Source organism: Humulus lupulus, chromosome 2 (genome assembly GCF_963169125.1).
Source record: "Humulus lupulus chromosome 2, drHumLupu1.1, whole genome shotgun sequence".
Taxonomy (NCBI): domain Eukaryota; kingdom Viridiplantae; phylum Streptophyta; class Magnoliopsida; order Rosales; family Cannabaceae; genus Humulus; species Humulus lupulus.
This window is the reverse complement of record NC_084794.1, coordinates 240,860,332-240,885,797: the sequence shown is the minus strand read 5'-3', so window position 1 is coordinate 240,885,797 and position 25,466 is coordinate 240,860,332. Positions and strand designations below refer to the sequence as shown.

Here is a 25,466-nt window from a genome sequence, read left to right as displayed (position 1 = left end):
GAGTATGCATCCATAAAGGATATGAGCTCGTGCCCTGCCGTGGCGTCTACCAATTGATCTATTCTTGGCAAGGGGAAGCAGTCTTTGGGGCAGGCTTTATTCAGATCGGAAAAGTCGATGCAGGTCCGCCACTTCTCGTTGGGCTTCAGGACCAAAACAGGATTGGCGACCCAGATCGGGTACTTTTCCACGTGAATAAAGCTGCATTTTAAAAGTCAAGCTACTTCCTCATCTAAGGCCTCAGCTTGGATCGTGCCCAAGCACCTTTGTTTATGGGACTTTGCAGGCACGTTCTTGTCCAAGTTGAGGGTGTGCATGACGACTCTTGGGCTAATTCCTATCATGTCTTCGTGAGATCAGTCGAACACATCTAGATTCTCCTGTAGAAATTTCAGCAGCTCCGCTTTCCTCTTATTACACAAGTTTTTCCCGAGTTTCACCACTTTAGCGGGGTCTCTCGGATCGATGATCACCTCCTCAAGCTCTTCGATGGCCTGGAGCTTGGATCTATCTTCGCCTATCCTGGGGTCGATATCATCATTCAGGGTGATCCCCTCTCCATTGGCTTCTTGAGGTTTTTCTATCTTAGGAGTAGGTCCTCCCTCCTGAGGTTCCTCATCCCCACTTTGAATGGTCATCGTCTGCTGCCCGGGTCGTGATTTTCCCTTCATGGAAATGCTATAGCATTCCCTGGTAGCAAGCTGATCACCCCGGACCGTACATATCCCCGTAGAGGAGGGGAATTTGACTGTGAGATGGCGGATAGAGGTTATGGCCTCAAATGCCACCAACGTAGGTCGGCCCAGAATAGTGTTGTAGGCGGTGGGACAATTGATAACCATGAATTCGAGGAGCTTAGAGATAGTTCGGGGCCCCTCTCCCAAGGTTATTACTAGCTCGATTGTTCCTATCACTGCCAAACCTTCTCCGGAAAATCCATACAGCATCATGGAGGTGGCCTTCAGCGTGGTGACGGACAGTCCCATTTTCTCCAGCGTGGACCGGAACAGCAGGTTCACCGAGCTCCCATTATCAACTAGTATCCTCCTAACTCTTCGATTGGCGAGTTAGGAGGTTATGACTAGAGGATCGTTATGGGGGAACTGGACATGACTAGAGTCCTCCTTGATAAAAATGATTGGTTTCCTCTCCAATCATTGCTATTTGGGTAGATGCTGCTACAGAACGAACTCCACTCCGTTATGATCCTTTAACTCATTGGCATACCTCTTCTGGGCACCTCTGCTCGTGCCGACCAAGTGGGGGCCTCCAGAGATTGTGGATATCTCTCCCCTATCACAGGAGGAGGGGTATCCTGACTTATCCGGGGCCCGGGCTGATTTACCGGAGCTTCCGGGGCTGGTTGACTAGTAGGAACTCTGTTCCGCGCATACTAAGCCAAGGGTCCGGCTCGGATGAGTGTCTCGATCTCATCCTTCAAATGCCTACAATCGTCAGTGTTGTGGCCAATGTCGTTGTGGAATCGACAGAACTTGGAACGGTCCCTCTTGGCCTTCTGGTGTTTCAAAGGCTCCGGCTTTTTCCAGGGGAGGTGGGCAAAGTTCGCTAGGAAAATGTGTTCCCTAGTGTTTGTGAGCTCGGTATAAGCCGCATAGATTGGCTTAAATTTTTCCACGAGCTTGTTCTTCTTTGGACCATGCTGGCCGCCCTCGCTGCTCCCTTTTCTCTTACCTCCACCCCCTTAGTTATTCGGTGTAACGGTTTGAGTCATTTTTACGACATTCGTTTCCACTCCAACAGGCTAATCAGGGGTTTGCCTGGTTCCCGTGACTGACACTCGTGCCTCTTCCAAGTTTATCCATCCCTCGGCCTTGTTCAAGAATTCATCCACGATTCCGACACCTTTTCTCTGTATCTCTTTCCATAGCCCGCCTCCAACGAGGATTCTAGTCCTCAAGGCCATAAGCTTGGAACTATCGTCTGCGTCCCTGGCTCGAGCCGCGACGTTTGTGAACCTGCTCAGGTAAGCTTTCAAAGGTTCCCCGGGCTGTTGCTTCATGTTCGCCAGGGTATCAGCTTTGACGCGGGCAGCTTGAGAAGCTCGGAACGCCCTCTTGAAGTCAGCAAAAAAATTATTCCACAAGCTGATGGACTGCTTTTTACACTGCTTGAACCATTGCCTAGCTGGCCCAGTCAAGGTGGAAGGGAATATCAAACACCTTAGCTCGGGGTCGATGTTATGGGCCATCATCAGGGTGTTGAACATACCCAAATGATCTGACGGGTCTCCGTCTCCATCGAACTTAGACAGGTGGGGCATCTGGAAACCCGATGGGTATGTTGTGGCTGCTATGCTAGGGGAGAAAAGCTCGAGTTCGTCCCTCGAGTCATACTCGTCTTTCTCCTTTTCTGATAAGAGCTTCTTCATCAGCTCCTCCATCTAAGCTAAACGCTCTAGGGTTTGGTCCTTAATCCCTTGGTTGTTCTGGGGCTGTTCAACAGCTCCAGTTTCATTGTACGCGTTAGGCGGGTTATTGTCCCTCCAAGCTTGAGCTTGTTTAGGTGGGACATTCCCACTATCACGTACTTTAGAAAGACCATCCCCTTGGTGAGCATGACTTCCATTTCTAGCCGGATCCCCCCTCTGCGAGTTAAGGCAATCTCGAAGGTCAACCCTCGAGGTGGCCCGAGGGCTTTGTGCTGAACTCAAGTGATTATGCAGGTCTCCACCGGATCTGCCACTTCGGTGGCTCCCGGTCCAATAACTCCCGTTGGAAAATCTTGGAGCCCGCTGCTGGGGGTGAGGATCCGGGACCTCCCAGCACGCTCGGTTGCGATGGGAAGGACCGGCGGGAGGAGGATTTCTTCTGTTGCTCCCGTGTGCCGGAATGTCTCGAACTGGACGGGGAGGAGATGGGTATCTTATCGGCAACAGGGGATGCCTAATTGGTGACGCGATCCTAGTCCCGTCTGGGTGGATCAAGTTAGCTCGCGGCCGTTCTACCCTGCCATCTCCAGCATCCTGTGCTCGGCGGTCTGACTGTGGTGCGGGAGGGCTGGCTGGAGTAGGTTGTCTTCACAAGCCTTCACCAGATCTCCTCCGCGAGCTGCTACGAGCCCTTCTGGACGTGTTCGATGGTGCGATCGAGCTAGGATTCGAGGTTTGGACCGATCGGTTGAATTGCTGATTAGCCCTGGGAAACTCCTTAAACACAGTTTCCTGGTGATGGTGTGACGTGGGAGCAGAACTCGGGGTTGAGGTCCTAACTGATCGACTTGGTCTGGGCTGATTATCCCGGCGGGACTTGTGAGTCCCACTTTGCCTCTTTCCGACGTTAACGTCAGTTGTAAAAGGGGGTAGTCGGGCCAAGACTTCTTCGATTTGCGTGCTTGCTCTGGATAGCTAACTCCTCAACTGTATGTTCTCCATCTCTATCGCCGTTAGGAAACCTGAGTTCGAATTTGGCGGTCGGGGCACCGAACTCCCGGTGTCGTCCTGACCCATCAGCAGCTTTCCCGATCGCTGCTGGATCTCAGGGTTTTTCTCATCGGATATGGCAGCATGGTGGGCCTCCTGCCCATCATGTTGATTCGCCTCGATACCATGTATCGAACGAGTAACCACCATGATCTGGTGTTTGCGATAGCACCAATCTATTTCCTCCCAATGAAAGCACTAAACTGTTGACGCGGTTCTTCACCAACAGGTAATTATACGAATAAATAGGATGCATTAGTGCTAATTGGTGAACCGTAATATGAAAATAGCTAAATTCTAGACTTGAGAAATTAATCTCATGGAAGGTGATCACTCCTTTCTTTTTAGGTGGTTCGAAGGTTAAAATCCCTCTAGTCCACCAGTCGATATTATTGATATCTCTTGATTATATCTTACAAAGTACTTGTTTACAAGAATCTGCCAACCCCTTGCAATGCCCAGGGTCTTGGTATTTATAGGAAGAGGATACCTGGGTTGGAAATGGGGTCATCCCGTGATCTCTTTACCCTTCACGTCATCTCTGTGACAATGATGATTAACTCCTAAAACCTTACAGTGGAGTGTGGTCTAATCAATAGGTAAGGAGGGGCTATGGGGCGCGCGGCCCATACCAGGCGTGGGATGTCTGAATACGAACGTTTATACTGTGTGTCCAAGAATTCAGGAATGGAATAGACACGTGATGTCTGATACATGCACGTTTATATTGCGTGGTTGTCTTTACAAGGATTCGGGTGTCAGAGCTCTGTCGCATCACGAGCTTGATGTAGCACCAACTCGTGATATCCATATTGCTGACCCGCTGCCTTTGAGTTAACTGCTAACTCTCTAAACAGCTTGGGCTGGACAGACGGAAGCCCGTAACAACAGCTCCGAGTGGACGATTTACACGTGGCAGATCGAATTAGGCCATTTTCCAGCTCGCCAATAGTGCGCGGATATTTAGGGCGTACAATTTTATATATATATAATATGATATCCTTTTCAAACATAAATGATAATTTTTTTAATAAAAATTAAGATTATATATTATATATTATTATTATAATGATATTTTATAATATTTAAATTTATATTGATACAAGTATTAAATATATAGTCTTGTATTATATATTATTATAATAATATTTTATAATATTTGAATTCATATTAATATAATTAGTAAAAAATTAAGATTATATATTATTATCATAATAATATTTTATAACATTTAAATTTCTATTAAATTATTAAATATTTAGTCTTGTATTATACATTATTATAATAATGATATTTAATAACATTGGAATTTGAAAATTTATATTAATATAATTATTATATATGTAGTCTTATATTAAATATTATTATAATAATAATATTTTAATTTATATTAATATAATTAATAAATATCTATTTTTAGTTAGTTTTAAAAATATATTCCGTTAAATATTTAGAACATTTTGTTAAAGTTAATCAAACAAATCGTTAAAACAAAGAATTTTCGTTATCTACACACTTTTTATATAGAAGAAATATATGTTGGAACTAAATCTAAATATACACAGATCTAAACTTATGTCAGATTATCAAGATTACATAGCGAATTCACAAGACATACCTGATTCCATGATGTTGGATATGAGAAGGATTATGAGTTTATGGTCTTCCACAGACTAATCTTTTCTCTCTATGGGTCTCACTCAATTGATGGGAATAGAGGAGGAGAGGTGATGAGAGATTAGCCTTGGGGACCAAACCCTGTAGCATTCTTTATATAGTAATCTAATTAGAACCCCATTAACCCTAATTAGGTTTACTATTGGGTATTACATATTACAAAGCCTATACCGTATAAGATGTTTAATTGGGATCCTTTAATTAGACCACTTAGTTAGCCCAGCTTAGAATATTATTTCAAATATAATTGTCTTAATTTGTTAGCCCACACATTAAATTATTAAAAATAACCCAACAATCTCCCACTTGGGCTACAAATGAATTCCAATGACAATTACATCTGATAACCTTAGGTGCACACAAACTTGCTAATTATTCTTAAAAACATAATCTTTAATCAATCTGGTCCATCTCCTATGCCAATATGAGACCAAAGCGACTTTTGTTACATTATTCGCAACTCGATCCATCAATGATCACCATATCAAATATATTCAACAACATAGATCAAGTATGGATGTGTAACTGGAAATTACATGCAATGTGATCTTAGTCATGCCTATTCAATTGGCCCTTTATTCTTTAGTGATATCAATCCCAAGTCTTTCAAACTATATGTCAAACCACAATTGAAAGATAACACATTTAGAGCAATAAAGATAATAAAACCATCAACTTTATTCTGCAGAAAATTGAACATACATAAAGTAGTATAATAGTGTCAATAAATAATAAATAAATACAAAACACAAACTCCCACTAAAACTTCATATCATCAAATAAGACAACACCCATGTAAGCAGTATGCCCATGAAAGACCTTGGGGGTCACATTTGGTTAGTGGATCTGCTAGCATTAAGTTTGTTCCTATATGTTCAATAGACACTATCTTACTCTGAACTCTCTCTTTAACAACTAGAAACTTGATGTCTATGTGCTTAGACTTTGAAGAGCTTTTATTGTTATTCGAATATAGAACCGCTGATAGATTGTCACAATAAATCTTTAGTGGTCTTTCAATTCCATCCACAACTCGCAGCCCAGCGAAAAAATTTCACAGTCATATCGCATGATTTGTTGCCTCATAACAAGCTATGAACTCTGCTGCCATGGTGGAAGGAGCTATGAATGACTACTTAGCACTTCTCTGGGATATAGCTCCTCTTGACAACATGTATACATAGCCAGGAGTGGATCTTTTAGTATCTTGGCAACCCGCAAGATCGAAGTCAGAATACCCAATGATCTCCAAATTTTCTGACTTACGATAGGTGAGCATATGATCCTTTGTTCTTTGTAAGTACCTCATAACCTGTTTGGCTGCTTTCCAATGATCCATGTTGGGGTCACTTAAGTATCTGCCCAACATACCCACTATGCATGCCAAATTTGGACGCGTACATACTTGAGCATACATAAGACTCCCAACAACCAAAGAATAAGGAATCTTTTACATTTCTTTTCTTTCAATTTCATTCCTGGGGCATTAGTTGAGACTAAACTTGTCTCCTTTGGCAACAAGAGTATCTCCCTGTGCACAATATTTCATGCCAAATCTAGCAAGTACCTTCTCGATATAGCTCTTTTGTGATATCCCAATGACACCTCGAGAGCAATCTCGGTGTATCTTAATTCCTAATACAAAAGAGGTGTCACCAAGATCTTTCATTTCAAAATTCTTTGTTAGAAATCTCTTGGTTTCTTGCACTAGGCCTATATCGCTACTAGCCAAAAGTATGTCATCAACATAAAACACTAGGAAGATAAATTTACTCTCACTAAACTTGTGATATACACAATCATCAACTGCATTGACCTCAAAACCGATGAGACAATGATTTGATGAAACTTGTGATACCATTGACGGGAAGCTTGCTTGAGACCGTAGATGAATCTTTTGAGTTTGAAAACCATAGACTTTGGATCGCCTAATACAAAGTTTTCTAGCTGCGACATATATATGGTTTCCTCAATGTCACCATTGAGAAAAGTTGTCTTAACATCCATCTGATGCAACTCTAAGTCAAAATGAGCTACAAGTGCCATTATTGTCCTGAAATAATTTTCGATGATACTAGAGAAAAAGCTTCTTTGTAGTCAATACCTTCCTTCTAAGTAAAACCCTTGGCAACTAGACACGCTTTATACCTCTCAATGTTGCCTTTAGAATCCCTTTTGGTTTTAAATATCCATTTGCAACCAATGGACTTCGCACCTTCAGGCAACTTAACAAGATCCCAAACGTCATTGTCTTTCATGGATTTCATCTCATCGTTTATGGCATTAATCCACTCTTAACAATTAGAACTTTGTTTGACTTGTTGGAAGTTGATTGGATCATCTTCCATTATCCCTATGTCGAACTCATGCTCTTGAAGAAATACAATGTAATCACTTGAAAATTGCACTTCTTTTCTCTCTAGTGGATCGCCTAAGTGGCACTTCCACTTGAGGTAACCTCTTGATTTTGAGTAGGGAGTTCCATAGGTAATTCGTCATTGTTGTCTTGAATTGTGTCATGAACAATGTCAACAGGTTGATCATTGTCAATAAAAATATTCGGTAAAGGAATAGATTCATCTTCAATGACAACATTCCTAACTTTATCCCCCCCTCAAACACAACATCCTCAAGAAATCTCGCATTAGCCGTCTCGAAAAAAGGACTTAATTGAGGGATCATAAAACTTAAAACCCCTCGACCGCTCAAGATACCCAACAAAATAGCAACTAACTGTTCTTGATTCCAGTTTGTTTTCATGAGGCCTATAAGGCCTTGCCTCAGCTGGTCAACCCCAAATATGTAAGTGTTTAATGCTAGGCCTTTTGTCTATCCATATTTCATAAAAGGGTTTTAGCCACCACTTTCTTAGGTACTCTGTTCAGTATGAAGGCTGCAGTCTTAATTGCCTCTCCCCAGAGTGATTCTGGTAAAGAAGAATGACTAATCATACTTCTTACCATGTCCTTAAGCATTATGTTTCGTCTCTCAGCAACACCATTCATGTGAGGTTGCCCTGGCATTATGTATTGCAGGATAATTCCGCATTCCTCCAAGAATTTGGCAAAAGGTCTTGGACGTTGTTCACCTGATTCGTCATATCTACCATAGTATTCACCACCACAGTCAGATTTGACAGCTTTAATCTTCTCACCTAGTTGATTTTCAACTTTAGCTTTGAAGGCCTTAAAAACATCAAAGGATTATGACTTTTCATGGATTAAGTATAAGTACCCATAACAAGAATAGTCGTCTATAAAAGTGATAAAATACTATTGGCCATTCCAAGATGCTATGGGAATGGACCACATTTATCAATATGTATCAATTGTAAGACGTCAGAACTCCTTTTGGCACTTAACTTCCTAATGTTTGTCTGCTTCCCTTTGATACATTCAACACATACATCAAGGTGCGTGTAATCAAGGGGTTCAAGTAATCCGTCTGACACAAGTCTCTCTATTCTCCTTTTGGAGATGTGTCCTAAGCGCTTGTGCCATAAGGTGTCAGAATTCTCATTTGATAATTTGCGTTTTGTACCTCTTGATGTTGTTTGCAAGGTTTCATTAGATGAAGCATTTGTATTTAGCATATATAGTTTATCAATTAAAGAACCAGTCGCAACATGAGTAGAATTAAGAAAAAGACTAAATTTATTATTCCCAAATGAACAAGAATAACCAAAGTTGTCCAAAACAGAAATAGAAACCAAATTTCATCTAAATGACGGTACTACACAAGTCTCTCTTAATTCAATAAAATGACCAGTCTCAAAAGATAATCTAAAAGTGTCAATGGCTTCAACTGGAACTGCTTTGTCGTCGCCCACATAAATGAACCTTTCAGCATCACTTGGCGGCCGGCTCCAAATGCAACCCTGCATAGAAACATTTGTGTGAGAAGTAGCACCAAAATATACCCACCAAGTATTGCTAGGTACAGAAGTCAAATTAACTTCGGAACAAACAAAGGTGAAAAGTCTGCCTTTTTTATACGCCATGTGACGTATTTGGAACACTCCTTCTTCACATGCCCAGGTTTCTTGCAAAAGAATCAGGCAAGTCCCTCATCCTAAGTCTTTTGTTTCTTAGGTTGTGAAGTTCTTACTACAGTTTCCTTATCCTGAGTCCTCTTTCGGTTGTTGCTCTTTGAGGTAGTTGCAACATCAGCACTTTCAATCTTTTCACGCTTCAGTCTATCCTCTTCTTACACACAGTGTGAAATGAGCTCATTAAAAGTCCATTTGTCTTTTTGAGTGTTATAGCTCATTATAAACTGACCATAGTGTGCAAGAAGGGATATGAGTACCAAATGCACAAGCAAGTCATCAGACAAGTCAAGCTTTAGTGCCTTAAGTTTGGAAGCGATGTTAGACATCTCCATAATGTCTTCCCTAATATTTCATTTTCCTTTATACCTCATCTGGACAAGGTCAGCTAAAAGCTTGCGTGTCTCAACATTTTCGTTCTTTGCAAAATGTTTTTCAATTTCTTTAAGGAAATCATTTACAAATACCTCATCGGACATACTGCCCTTGAATGCTTCTAGAACGCTGCGCTTTAGCATCATTAGACTTAAGCAATTAGAATGTCCCCACTTCTCAAAGTTTTCCTTTTCATCAACAGAAATTTTCTCCGTAGGAGAAGCAGGTTGTTCTTTCCTTAATGCATAGCCTAAATCCATGCAGCTAAGAACCAATAGACTATTCTCTTTACAGCTCTTAAAGTTTGCATCGTTGAGCACAGGAATTGAGTTCATGTTGGCAGCAATATTAGCAGCAGAAGCAGTAACTAACAAATTCAGAACAAACAAATAACATAAGCTCACATAATATAAATTCATGTCATAATATACAAAATAGTAAAATAAAATAGTATAATATTAAAAGACACAAATTTTAATCAACTATAGTGGTGGGCCCATTTAAACAAGATACCTAGCACAACATTGATGTTTAGTCTTTGGACAGAAACAACAATTTGTTAGTGGTACTCTCCATGCATAAATCAAATACTGATAATAAATTCACTCAAACAACAATTTTATGTGTTATGATTATGTATATATGTATGTATATGTTTTATGTTATATTCTATTGGGAAATATGGTCGCTTAGGCTGGTATGTTGTTAACATGGAAACTTTATAATTATCACACATTCTGTAGCGTCTTGTAATTTTACTTAGCTAGATAGTAGTAGCATGTGCTGTAGTATTTTAGTTTTCGTGGTTATTGGTTCAAGCCGTGATTTAGTTGGAAACTCATAGAGATAGTTATGGATTTTATAAGTTTAGCATATAGTTTAGAAATATTAATTTTAACATAAGGTTTGATTAATATAGTTGGTCCTAGAAATGATATTTATTATAACCTAAGGTTTAGATAGAATAATTAAGAACATGACACTTGTCACATGAATGTTTACTAAGGATTTAAGGATTTTAGATGAATAAATTAATAAATAATAAACCTAGGAAGTCTAGAACCTTCCCTCAGCTGTTAGGATCACGTTTTACTCAGTCAAAGTGGTTTAAACAAATTCAGGTGTGTTGAAAGTGTGCAAAAACATGTTTGATATATCAACATATGCCGATATATCGCATCTATAGGGACCGATATATCGCCTATGATTGATATGGAAAACATGTCGACTTCGCTCGAACAAAACCACAGAGGCTCAGGAATATGGGGGAGGCGATATATCGGCTCCACATACATATTTTGAAAGTCCGTGGAATCCGAGCTAGAAATAGCCCTCAACAACTTGGACTTGCTCTTGAACATTTTTCACAGAGTTCTGGGCATCTGTTGAGCAGAAAATTCAATTTTTATTCAATTATTTATTCATTTTAAAAGGAGTTAGTTTCACTCCTTGAACTCTATAAATAGAACCTTTCACTCAACCATTTGCTTCATCATTCAGGCATTGTTCAGAGCCTCCAAGTTGCAAAGTTCATTCTAGAGAGAAACACTAGGGTTTTGGGGTTAAAAGCTTTCAAATCTAAGTTGTTATAAACACTTGGGAAGTAAGATAAAGTGATATTTTGGTATTGAGGTGTAGATTGAGGTTCTAATCTATCCAAGATATTCTTTATCCTCAGGTTTAGCTCATTATAGTTCATTTTATTCCAAATCCTAACTTGTTATAATGACTTTTGGTTAGGTGTTTGAGTTTTTTGAAACTTAAGATTTTCGATAAGTTCTTATATTGATGGTTTAGATCTTCTCTTCATCTTATTTTCTTTAGGAAACTTATGGATCTTACTATTTGGTTTTAGGAGTTTCCAATCCCGTTCTTGTCTCCAATATCCCGATTTTTGGTAAGGAAAATAGGTTAGATTTTATGTGTTATGATTATGTTTATATGTTATGTGTATATATGTATGTTTATGTTTTATGTTATAGTCGCTTGGGAAATATGGTTGCTTAGATAGCAAATAAGCAAATCCCAAGATTTTTATCATTATCGTAGACTATAGTTATGCTTAAACCTACCTCAAATAGTAGCAAGAGGACCTAGATAATTTATCATATACTATATCTGTGTTTAAACCTACCTCTAACTAGTAGCAAGAGGACCTGGATGGTTTCTATCACATACTACGGTAATGGGTTAATAGCCATTAATTTGTAGTCTTATGTTTTATGATTTACGTTTTTACGTCATATGTTTTATGATTTATATTTTACGTTTTATGAATTATGATATGTTTTAGTAGTTTTTCCTTACTGGGCATTAGGCTCATTCTTTTTTATTTTAGATGGTGCGGGAAAATGAGCTTGGAAGGCGGGGCGGATTCGTGACAGCTTTGGCATGTGTATTGGGCGATGACTGAATGATTGGACTGATGGGAAAGATCGAGGTTGACATTTTGCTTCAAGTCTTTTTAATTATGTATTTATGTTTTTCTGCATTTAGTATTTGAACAATTAATTAAATGTTTTCTTTTCCTTATGATTTTATGTAATAACAATGGGATCCCGTATTTTGGATTTTTATAATAAAGTTCTATTATTTTATGTATGTATTTGAAAATAATAGCTATGTCTTAGTAGTTTTTAATGATCTGAAGTCTTTAAATTAGTCGGGTCATTACACATTCATTCCCACATGTGTATTTGTTGTTTGGCCAATCAATAACCTTCCTTTGGGCCAATCATTGATCGAATAAACAAGAAACACACACATCCAATTATCTCAAAATAAATCTACACAAAAGAAGTTACTTTGGCAACATTTTGCTTTAATTAATTTATTTAAAAATAAATGACATAAAAATTATGTGATTGCCCAAACAAACAAAATATATGCCAATTCAAAAATATAAATATATATTCACTTAATAATAGAAATTGAAAGATATACATTGTTATCCAAAAAAATTGGCATTGATGACGTGGCAAGTGATCCCTGGACACGTGGCTGACACCTAGAAAAGCTCTGTTAGTACATCGACCAGAAGACGTATTAGAAACAGTTAGCAGCCCAGTCTTACCTGCGACCGGTCTGGTCGCAGGTTCCGCATACAATGTAATATTACTATAAAGATCTTTATAAATCCCGAATTTAACTCACACAATCTCCTGAGTATCCGATAATTTAGGAGAGAATATTGGCAACAAAATCATGTAATCCCCCTTGAGCCTATAAATAGAAAAAGATAGCTCAAGGGAGGGACTTTTGGCTTTTGGATTATTTGAGACTAGAATAATTCTCCTTGGAATATTGTATTGTTCTTGAGAGGTTAGTGAAACTCATTGAACCCTTGTTCTTTGATCACTCCTTTGATTCTTATATCAATAACAGTCTAAGTGGACATAGGTCATTACCATATCCTGGGGCCGAACCACTATAAAATATCGTGTTCTTTTTACTTTTTGCCATTCGATTCTTGTCAACACATTCATTCACATCAAGCATATTCTGACTCCGTGTCAGTTGGCCAAAATCTGGGTCAACATTCTGATGCTTTCATTGAGAGCTTGATTTATCATTGTTGAGAAAATCAATGGCGAAAACTGCAAGGAAAACTGGACAGGCCGCCGCCGCTGCACCGTCAAACCCGCCACCTCCTCCTCCTCCTGCAAGCGTGGCTGAGGATGAGCAACATTTAGATTTTGAGGAGGAAGAAATGGATGATGCGACGCTGAAGAGTACTCTGGGAGCGCTGCAAGAAGAGCTGGCTAATCTGAAAGCCAGTCAAGAGACTGCTGCCGAAGTTGTGGTGCGGCAGCAGCAGGAGATTGAACGACAGCGTGCGGAGTTAAGCGAAAGGCAGGCGGAGATGGACCGCCGCCAGAGTGAAACCATGGCAGCCCTCGAGGCAGCCTTGCAACTGGCTAGGAATCAGGCCGCACCTATTTCGCAGCCTGACCAACCTGTCGATGGGCCACCCCAGAGGGGTCCAAATCCTAGCCCACCAATCCAGCCCTCGAGTCCACAAAGGCCCGAGCAGCCTCAGGTGCCCCATGAAGATGTCCCGATGGACCCTGAGGCACAGCCTCCATCCCAGGCTGGTCGCGGCAATCCCCCACAACAGAGGCAGAATAGGGTCGAGCATCAGCCTCGTAGTCCTAGACGCCGTAGGGGCGATGAGCCAAACCTACCGAACAGGGGTCAGTATCCTCCTGGAAACAGGAGGAACTCAGAGTCAGGCTCTGCGGTCCGTGGTCCCCCACGGCATGATAATGCACGGGGACACAACGACCAGCGCAGGCCGCCCTCTAACGCTCGGGACGTTTCAGCCAGGAATGGAAATCGAGGGAACAGTCAGTCCCACCATAGCCAATCAAGGTTCAGAGATGGCCATGGATATAACGAGGCCGACTCAGGCAAGGGAAACGCTAGCCGAAGGAATGAAGAAAGAGGTAAAGGCGGGAGCCAGGTACCTCAAGATGACCAACCCAACAGACGGGATGCTGGGGGGCAGCCCCGGCAAAATAATGTCTTCAACCGGCTCGGGGGTAGCGAGCAGCGGAGAAGAGACGAGGATTTGCGAGACATACTCAACGATGGCCACGAGTGGCGTGGTGAGAACGTCCCCCCAGCAACAGAGGCCACAGGGATTCCTGCCGCTGTACAGGCCTAGATAGATGCCCTCAACTAGGCAGTGCAACAGCTGGTCAGGGGAAGGACATCTTATATCGACCACGATAGGAGGAAAGGCACTCCTTTCATACAGAGGATAGCTAATGTAGAAACTCCAAGCAAGTTCAAAATGCCAACGCTTCCAAACTTTGACGGGTACGGAAACCCGGTATCTCGTGTCAATAAATTTGAGATACAGATGGATATTCAGAAAGTGTCCGAAGACGCTCGGTGCAAGATCTTCCTTGCAACACTTTCTGAAGCCGCGCAAGAATGGTTTTTTAAGTTCCCGCCCGTAAGCATAGTTTCCTGAGAAATGTTCGTAAGGGAGTTTTACGGACAGTTCTATGCAGGTCGTGTGCATCCGACCGAAGCAAACCAGCTGGTTGAAATTCTCCAGCAGGATGGAGAATCAGTGAAGGACTACATCCAGTGCTTTATGCGAGCAGCAGCTGGGGCAAACACGGTGGGAGACGAAGGAAAAATGATGGCCATAACCGCAGGGGTTAGGCGTCGCTCCCCTCTCTGGAAAAGCCTTCGAAAGGAAGGAGTAAGAACTACCCAGGAATTCCTGGACCGGGCTGATCGTTACATCAAGCTCGAAGATGCCATTGCCGACGATGGAAAGCCTTCTGGCAAGGATAAGAAAGCAGCCGAGCCCGCCAAAGCCGCCAATGGGTCCAAACCTAACGGCAACGACAAAGGCAACGGGAATGGCAATGGCAATGGCAAGAATGGTGGAAAACGGTCGTATAACGAGCCTTCCACCTCCGACAATAAATGAGCAAAGGGTAACCGTTATGAGCCTCGGTTCACTAACTACACTGCCCTCGTTGAGTCTCGGGGAGAGGTTTATCAAGCCACAAGCTCTAGTGTGCCTTATAAAAAACCTGGCCCCATTCGAAAGGATATTTCAAAGAGGGACACTACCAAGTTCTGTCGTTACCATAACGACTACGGACATGACACCAACGAATGCAACCAGCTGAAAGACGAAATCGAGTTCCTTATTAGACAAGGACACTTGAGGAGATATGTACGGGCCTCGGGAAATTCCCAACGAGAAGCTCCGGGTAGCAACGAGCAGGCTCCCACGCACCAACGCTCGCCACCCTTACAGCCTGCCCCCGTGACTGGCACACTCTTAACCATCTGTGGAGGCCCGCACCTCGCGGGAAATAGCGGAAAGGCCAGGGAACGATATGCTTGGACCTTGCGCCACAACCAGGACATCGAGATAATGACTGTTGAGGACCGTGCACCAAAAAAGGCTCGGTCAGACGAAGGCAAAATAACCTTCTCTGATGGCGATGCCCAACACGTCCGGTTCCCACATTCCGATCCGCTGGTCATGGACATCCAAATGGCCAACATGATGGTGAAAAGGGTGCTGGTCGATACAGGAAGTTCGGTGAATATCCTGTATAAGTCTTCGCTGGAACGCATGAAGCTGTCCGTTAAGGACCTGGAGCCCTGCAACCAAACGATATACGACTTCTCTGGAGAAGGACTCGCCCCTGCCGGATTTATCAGACTACCAGTGACGACAGGTACAGCGCCTGCTACAAGGACATTACTCGCCACTTTCGTAGTGGTCAATTGTCTTTCGGCGTACAATGCCGTCATTGGGAGGCCAATACTAGTTGATCTACGGGCCGTCATCTCTATGTGGCACTTAGCCATGAAGTTCCCAACGGACGCAGGAGTAGGACACGTGTTGGGAAACCAGAGAGAAGCCAGGGAGTGCTACGACGCCTTAATCACAAAGGCGAAGAGCGGAACGCCGAAGAGCACTACCTCGGATAGGTTGCAGATGGCAGTTGATACACAAGCCCAATCCGGTGATGGAGTCACCAAATAGGGCGTTGCCCAAAGTGAGGATAGAGACTTAGATCCTCGCTTTGGGGATTTTGAAGAAAATGTTGGACCCGTCGAGGACCTAGAAGAGGTCCAACTCGATGAAAAAGACCCGACCAGAGTCGTAAAGGTCAGGAAGAACCTAAAGCCCGCCACGAAGCACGCACTGGTGGAATTTTTGTGGAAGAACCAGGAGGTTTTTGCCTGGTCACACAAAGACATGGCTGGGATAGATCCTACAGTTATCAGCCATGTTCTGAATATAGACAAGACCTTTCCACCCGTGCAACAAAAGAGAAGGCTGCTCGATAAGGATAGATCGCGAGCCTTAAAAGAAGAAGTTGAAAGACTAAAGGAGAATGGGTTCATCAGGGTGGCATTTTATCCATCGTGGGTCTCCAATCCAGTGCTGGTTCCCAAGCCTAACGGCAAATGGCGAACCTGCGTGGATTTTACAGACCTCAATAAAGCCTACCCAAAGGACTGCTTCCCACTCCCAAGAATCGACCAACTGGTCGATGCAACTGCAGGGCACGAGATCCTCTCGTTCATGGATTCATATTTGGGCTACAACCAGATTAGCATGCACCCCCTGACGAGGATCACACCAGCTTTCAGACCGATATGGGCTTATACTGTTACAAAGTAATGCCCTTTGGACTGAAAAACGCAGGTGCGACTTACCAACGGCTAGTCAACCACATGTTTAAGGAGCTGATCGGAGTAAGCATGGAGGTACGTGGACGACATGCTGGTAAAGTCTAAAAAGGCAGAAGGACATGTAAGGGATTTACAAGAGTGCTTTGATGTATTGAACAAATACCAAATGAAGTTAAATCCCCTGAAATGTTCCTTCGGAGTTGGATCAGGGAAGTTCTTGGGGTTCATTGTAAATTCAAGAGGAATTGAGGCCAACCCCGACAAGATAAAAGCCCTGATCGACATGAAGTCGCCAGAAAGGATCAAAGATGTACAAAGTTTAACCGGGAGGATCACAGCCTTAAGTAGATTTATTTCAAAGTCAACAGACAAGTGCGTCCCTTTCTTCAATCTACTTAGGGGAAATAAGAAGTTTGAATGGACGGGAGACTGCGAACAGGCATTCCAGGCCTTGAAAACTCATATGGCACAGCCTCCCATCTTATCAAAGCCAATCGAAGGAGAAACTTTGTTTATTTACCTGGCAATTACTGAAGTTGCTGCTAGCGCGGTGTTGGTGCGAAAAGACGAAGGCGTGCAGAAAGCAGTCTACTATGTTAGCAAGAGACTGATCGGGGCAGAGTTGAGATATCCGCCAATTGAAAGGTTAGCATATTGCTTAATCCTGGCCTCTAGAAAGTTATGCCCCTACTTTCAAGCCCATCCTATCATAGTTTTAACTGACCAGCCCCTTCGGCAAGTCCTCCAAAAACCAGAAGCGGCTGGACAATTGTTAAAATGGGCAGTCGAACTAGGGCAGTTCGATATAACCTATTCACCACAAGCAGCAGTCAAGGGACAAGTCTTGGCCGATCTTATTGCAGAGTTCACCGAACTCCCAGGAAGCGAGCAGTGCGAACAGCCTAGTGCGCCTGAGCCTCAAGAGAAAGCTCCTTTGTGGAGGTTATTCACGGATGGATCATCCAATGAATCCCACGCAGGAGCGGGAGTGATATTGATAACGCCGGAAGGGCATCGATTTCACTGCGCCATTAGGTTCGACTTCACCGCATCAAATAATGAAGCCGAATATGAAGCACTCCTCGCTGGATTGAGAATGGCGAAAGACATGAGCATAAAGACGCTTGATATTTACAGTGATTCACAGCTGGTGGTGAATCAAGTTCTAGGAGAATATCAAGCACGGGGCTTAAAAATGGTGGCCTACTTGAATAAAACAAAAGACCTTCTAGCCCAGTTCACAGAGTACACCCTCCAGCAAATACCACAGGATCAGAATTCAAACGCAGATGCCTTAGCAAAACTTGCGAGCGCAAAAGATGCTGACACTTTGAACATTGTGCCAGTAGAAAGGCTGAGTGAGCCGAGCATACAAGCGGTCAATACCAATATGGAGATTAGAATGGAGGATACATGGATGGCACCTTACTTGGAGTATCTGACGAACGGTGTGCTACCAGCAGATAGAAACAAAGCCAGAACTCTACAAAGGCGAGCCGCTAGATACATACTAGTCGATGGTATTATGTACCGAAGAGGATATTCAATGCCACTACTCAGATGCGTTACACCAGAAAAAGCTAAGGAACTCGTGAAAGAGGTGCATGAAGGCTTCTACGGGGATCACGCTGGGGGGCAGAGTTTGGCAAAGAAGATTCTGAGGCAAGGCTATTTTTGGCCAACCATGAACGAGGATTCGGTGGAGTTTGTACGAAGATGTGATAAATGTCAAATATTTTCCAAGATTCCACGAGAAGCTCCAAACAAATTGAAACAGATGCAAAGCTCGTGGCCTTTTGTAGTATGGGGGATGGATTTGATTGGATCCCTTCCTACAGGGAAAGGCGGGGTAAAGTACGCAGTCGTGGCAGTTGATTACTTCACTAAATGGGCTGAAGCTAAACCACTCGCTACCATAACGACCAAGAAAGTTCTTGACTTTGTCATCAAAAACATTGTTTGCCGCTATGGTTTGCCCCGAAAGATAGTTTCAGACAACGGAACCCAGTTTGACAGCGACTTATTCACCGACTTCTGCGAAAGGCATGGAATTATTAAAAGCTTTTCTTCAGTTGCGCATCCCCAAGGAAACGGGCAAGTTGAAGCCGTGAATAAAACTCTTAAAGATACCCTGAAAAAGAGGCTTGAAGATGTTAAAGGGGCATGGCCAGAGCAGCTGCCTGAAGTCCTTTGGTCGTATAGAACATCTCACCGAACAACGACAGGTCATACCCCATTTTCCTTGGCCTACGGATATGAAGCTATGTTGCCAGTCGAGTTAGATCCCCCCTCACATCGACGCTTAACATACGACCAGGACCAGAACAGCCAACTAATGATGGAGTCCCTAGACTCAATTGATGAGATACGGGAGAAGGCCCAACTCCGAGTTGCTGCTTACCAGCAAAAAGTCGCCCGGTACTTTAACTCCAAAGTGAAAGAAAGAAAATTCAACGTCGGTGACTTGGTGCTACGACGAGTTTTCTTAAATACCCGCGACCCCACTGCTGGAGTACTCGGACCTAATTGGGAAGGACCTTACCAGATCGAAGAAGTCCTTCATCCGGGTACCTACAAACTTGCACGCCTAAACGGAGATCTCGTTCCACGTTATTGGAATGGAGAACACCTGCGCAAGTATTATCAGTGAACAGTCCTTTTTAAAGGACTGGCTTGTATTAAATTTTACTTTTTACAAGTTTTGCAAAGAGGGTTAGCCATGTTGTATGGCTAATCGCTCGTATATGTAAGATTCTATTTTAGAATCACTCGTAAAGACATGTTTAGTCCATTTTTAATACGAGATTATAAGGGACTGTGCGCAGCCAGTCATTCTTGCCAACCTTTGTAAATTTATATTTACAAGTATTTGTTCATTACGTGTGTTGTTTTGTTGTATTACAAGTATTACTTTTTCACCCGAGCAGAAATGATCGAACAGGTCATGGTCAGGGCAAGTAACCAAGGACCTAAAGCTCCTCCATCACTTGGGGGGCATATAAGGCACATCGATAGCAAAGCGTACCATGAGGTATGTAAACACATGAACAAAATGAGTGAAATCATGCTAAGATACTTAGAGTTATTTTCAAAATTTATATTTTGTTAAATCAAGCCAAAGTACTATGCTAAGTTCGGTCATACGGACAAATGTTATAATAAATGAAAATGTTATAGCATCATGAAACAATCTTTTACACTGCAAGCATCACTGCTTGGATGTAACTGTTCAAATAAAAGGAAAAGTTTGCTGCCCATGCAGCAAATTCAAAAAAAGGGTATTGTCTTTACATCACGACCCGTGGGTCATGTAATCAAAAGAAAGAAAAAATAATAAAGCTCAAGAGGCATTGGGAGCAGGAGGGTCTTTATTGGCATTCTGATTGGTCGCGTCCTCAACGACTCCTTCTTCCTCTGCGCCAGCAATGCTTGGGGAGGCAGGGATCCTTACCCTGGCCTCCTCTTCAGCCAGTTGAGCAGTGCAGCGAGTCAGCTCAGCAGTCCTAACATCTTCCGAAAGATAGCTGAAATCGGCACCCTGGTTGTGTTTCCAGAAGTTGTAAAAACACCGGAGCGTCGTCTTCTTATACCTTTCCAAATTCTTGAAGTTGTCAAGCTTCAGCTGCTCCACTTGGCCCTCAAGAGTAGCGATGGCCTCGTCCTTGGACTGAAGCTCCTCACCCAGTCTCTTGACTTTGCGATACTGGACTCGGCTGGCCTCCTGATACTCCTCCCTCTGCTTTATTATAGCAACCTTCGAAGCTTCAGCCTCCGATAGCTTCGTCACCGCGGCATCCCTCTACTGAACCATCGCCTCCAACTCCTTTGCGTGCCTGGCCTCCGCAGCCGAAAGTTCTTCGGCTGCTTTCACCTGGTACCTCTCGATAGCCTTCGTTCGAGCCTATTCGATGGTGGCTTGGGCACGGGTACGAGCAGCAGTTGCAGACAGCAAAGCCTGTGAACAAAGGAAAAAGTTAGAACCTGTTGCAAAGAATAAAAGACTAAGGCCAAAAAGATGAAGAAGCACTTACGCTGGCTATTTCGTTCAGAGTCCTGTTCAGAATTTGGTCGACCGCCATACTCTCTGCCTCAACCATTGTATCCTTGACGCGGTCGTTCTTCCCGATGTGCGCGATGCGGTCTTTGGCTGCTCGCACGGCACGGCTCGAGAGTTTGGCCTCAAGAGTTTCTTCCCGCTTGTTTTGTTCCCTGCTGGGCGCAGCCGGAGGGTTTGTCGGAGCAGGAGGAGTCCGGGCAGGAGGAGTCTCCTTCTCAGCAGGAGCTAGAGGATGAGCAGAAGTTTGCCCAGTTGGGACGTCCTTGGAAGGGTCTTCTGTTCGACTCTTTTTGGCAGGGCCCTGGCTTGTTTCGCCGTTGTGTCTCCTTGACGACTTTCGCCGAAGCTGAGGAACCTCGTCTTCCTCCTCAGCCTGGTATAGGTCGAAGACGTTGGGAGTGGCCATATCTGCATACAAGTAAACACATGCAAAGGGTAAAGATAAAGGCAAATGAAGACTCTTTATCAAACAGAAAAGAAGGTCAAAAAGTTAATACCCGAGCTACAACTACTGGTCGCTATACTATTGACTCTATTAGTCATACACTCATTATCTGGCATGAAGAAGCCTGGCCCTAGATTTGGAGTATATGTAAAGTTGCCCTCCCCGTCAAACAAGTGACAGGGAATTGGCAAGCTATTTAAAAGCAAAATAACTTTACCGTTCTCATCAGAGGATTCCCCCAAGTCCACAACCGGCTCTTTGGCCTTTTGTTTCCCCTTGCCTTGGGGAGCAGAAGGCCTTTCTGCGGAAGGATTACCTGTGGGCTCCCTGATTGTAACCCCCGTCGGCCTCCTTCGCGGAGGAGACGCAGGAGGTTGCTGCTCGGGAATCCCCTCGGCAGTGGCATCGGCTACCACGGGTCCTCTTGTTTCATGGAGAGGAGCCAAGAGGCCAGACAGCCTCAGGTTTTCATCAGTAACCAGGGACTTGACGCTTTTTTCTGCGTCTGTCATCCTGGCCAATGCATTGGACGTCAACACCATGCCTGGTGTTGGGGTCGGACGTAACCATGGGCCTGAAAAACAAAGTATACTTTAAAAAAGATGAAGGAAATTTCGATGATTGAAAAGTATCGACTAGTAAAAGACAGCACTTACCTCCTCGAGCGAAGGCCAGGTTGTTGCTGGTTATGTCCGGAGTAAGGAAGTACTCCTTACTGTACTGCCCCACGTTGGATATATGCGTAGTGTCACTCAGGAACGTCTGGTTGGTCTCCTGGTGACAAAGATGGAAGAAACCCGTCCCATATTGTTGCGGGTTGGATTTAAGGTCGAAAAGATAATTGACCTCGTGGGGGGTAGGTTCAGGCCATTTTTTAAGTTTGTACAAGATATAGAGTGCGGCCAGCATTCTATATCCGTTTGGAGTAATTTGGAAGGGGGCGACATCGAAATAATTAGCCACCCCCTGATAAAAAGGATGTAGAGGGAGGAAAGCCCCTGCCTCTATGTGATACCGAGACCAAGCGCTGTATATACCTCCGGGGAGGTTAGCCCTTTGGTCTGCGGCAGGAATCCTAATGGTAACCCCAGTGAGAGGATACTTCCTGAAATAGTTAGCAGCCATCTGAGGGGTCACTACGCTGGTCGGGGAGATATACCACTCGACATCAGGCAGATTCTGATGGTGAGGGCGAGCTCTAATTTGGATGTTAGGGTCAGGAACAGGATTGTCTCGACCACTGGTCGAGGGAACCCTAGCCTGCGAATCAGGCTGGGCAGGAGGGTTTGGACTATCGTCGGATTCAGGTCTTTTCTTGCCTACGGATTTGGAACGAGCCATTTGAGGAGGAGAAGGACGGGGTCTGGACGAGGACCGAGAAAAGGGAATCTCGTGGATTCGGTCAGTCGGTTGTTCTTCGCCTTCGAGCAGCTGGGCGAGAAGGTCGTTGTCGATGGGTCGTTCACCTCCCCAAAAATCTAGCATCAAAGTCTGCAAACAGAAGAATGGGGAGGTGAGGATAGAGAATTTTTAAAGGCTTTTTAGAATGGCGCTGGTCGAGTATAAAAGTTAAGCTTTTATACAACAACATTCTAACAAAAAGCTAAATTTTTCCACACGAACAGTTTGAGAAACGGATCAAAGGGTGAAAGTAAAAAGGTTTTCAAAAAAGCTTTTTCAACTCCCCTTAGGGCGGGAAAAACCTATTTTGCAACTAGCCTAAAGATCGAATTTTTACTTCGATTTTACGTCCTAAAAGCATGATCCCGACTATTAAACTAACTCGTAACCTTTTTTGCCTACAAGACATTCTACTCACAAGCATCTCAAACCAGAAGCAGATGAACTCAAACAGTCAACATACAGAAGCATGCATTATGAAAATACAAAACATAAAGATCCGAAGACTTACTGGAAAGAAGATCGTTAAGAATGGTAAAGAGTCTTCGGAAGTCGGAGTGCTCTCGGGTTGAATCTTGAAATTTCAGAAGAACGGTCTCTGGGAGAAGACAAGAGCTCTGGTTTTAGGGTTTCTGGAGTGAGTAGTGGCGTGCGTAAAAAGAAAAGGAAGGCTTCAGAGATGTTATATAAGTTTGTCTGTGGCATTAAAAATGTGTAATCATCAGTTTCCCTTTTTCGAAGTATGGGGAAGCAGAATAGCCGTCTAATTATTACTGGGGAACCAAAAAGTCGTGATTAGACAGGAGTAGGTTGATTTTTTCAAGGACACACGAAGGGTTCTGACACGCATGGTGAGGTTACCGAAGGGTCGTTCGCTCAAAAGTTTATTTATTGTTCGTAACAAATAAACTTGGGGGGGAAATGTTATCCAAAAAATTGGCATTGATGACGTGGCAAGTGATCCCTGGACACGTGGCTGACACCTGGAAAAGCGCTGTTAGTACATTGACCAGAAGACGTATTAGAAACAGTTAGCAGCCTAGTCTTACCTGCGACCAGTCTGGTCGCAGCTTCCGCATACAATGTAATATTACTATAAAGATCTTTATAAATCCCGAATTTAACTCACACAATCTCCTGAGTATCCGATAATTTAGGAGAGAATATTGGCAACAAAATCGTGTAATCCTACTTGAGCCTATAAATAGAAAAAGATAGCTCAAGGGAGGGACTTTTGGCTTTTGGATTATTTGAGACTAGAATAATTCTCCTTGGAATATTGTATTGTTCTTGAGAGGTTAGTGAAACTCATTGAACCCTTTTTCTTTGATCACTCCTTTGATTCTTATATCAATAACAATCTAAGTGGACGTAGGTCATTACCAGATCCTGGGGCCGAACCACTATAAAATATCGTGTTCTTTTTACTTTTTTCCATTCGATTCTTGTCAACACATTCATTCACATCAAGCATATTCTGACCCCGTGTCAGTTGGCCAAAATCTGGGTCAACATACATATATTGACGAAATTGAAGCATATTATACATACCATAATATTTATTTAATCCAACAACAATCATATAATCATGATTAAGGAAAATATACATATTTTGAATCAAAACCCTAAACCATATGGATTTATGAAATAAACTTAAATCATGTGTATAAACATCAAATTCAATAATCACAACCAATATGATCAATCCTAATAATCTAACATAAAGCAAGGCTCTGATACCACTTGTTGGAACTAAATCTGAATATGCACAAATCTAAACTTATGTCAGATTATCAAGATTACATAGCAATTCACAAGACATAACTGATTCCATGATGTTGGATATGAGAAGGATTATGAGTTTATGGTCTTCTACAGACTAATCTTCTCTCTCTATGGGTCTCACTCAATTAATGGGAATAGAGGATGAGAGGTGAAGAGAGATTAGCCTTGGGTACCAAATCCTGTAGCATTCTTTATATAGTAATCTAATTAGAACCCCATTAACCCTAATTAGGTTTACTATTGGGTATTACATATTACAAAGCTTGTATGTATAAGATGTTTAATTAGGCTCCTTTAATTAGATCACTTAGTTAGCCCAACTTAGAATATTATCTCAAATATAATTGTCTTAATTTGTTAGCCCACACATGTTATTAAAACTAACTCAATAATAGATGCAAAATAACACAACTCAAATTTGAATAGTTTGACTGATATTCATGAAAAAAATTAAATAATTTAATATTAGTAAAAATAAAATATAAACTCAATGAGAGAGAGAATAAATTTATACTAAAAGTAAAATTTCTTATCTTGAAAACTAGTTATATAGTTCTTCACATAAAAATGTTAAGCTCAGAGTTCTAAATTATGTGTTACATACAAGTTGAGCTTGGAACAATTTCATTTTAAACCAAGCCACAAGAATTGAAGCCTACACGCTTAGTATAATATATAAGGTGGCCATAGTTAAAGTAATCTCATAATTATCTTGTCTATTTAGCAAAAGGAAGGCATAAGTTATTAATTCGTAGTACCAGAATTATCTTGTGTTTATTATTTATAGCATATAGTATTCTATCCTTTAGTTCTTACCAACAAAAACTAGACGTTGGGTCCTAATATATATTAATGTCTCAATTATATAAGTATATATATTAAATAAAAGTGTAGTACTAGGAACTTGTATGAATGAAAATGAATTAAATAATAATAATAATAATAAGAAGAATAATAATAGTGAGTGTTCCAATGTATAACAAATATACCTAGGAGCTATTTATCTAGCTAGCTAGGGCTCCCACATAAAGGATAACGACACTAAAATAAGTGAGCA

The 25,466-nt window shown here is 42.4% G+C and overlaps 1 protein-coding gene across 1 annotated transcript; it reads right to left on the bottom strand.

The window, feature by feature from the left end:
- Positions 1–9,517: 9,517 nt before the first annotated feature.
- LOC133815304 (uncharacterized) lies at positions 9,518–9,958 on the bottom strand. The gene has a single exon (XM_062248159.1). The coding sequence runs from the start codon at positions 9,956–9,958 to the stop codon at positions 9,518–9,520; it is 441 nt and encodes a 146-aa protein (XP_062104143.1).
- Positions 9,959–25,466: the final 15,508 nt, after the last annotated feature.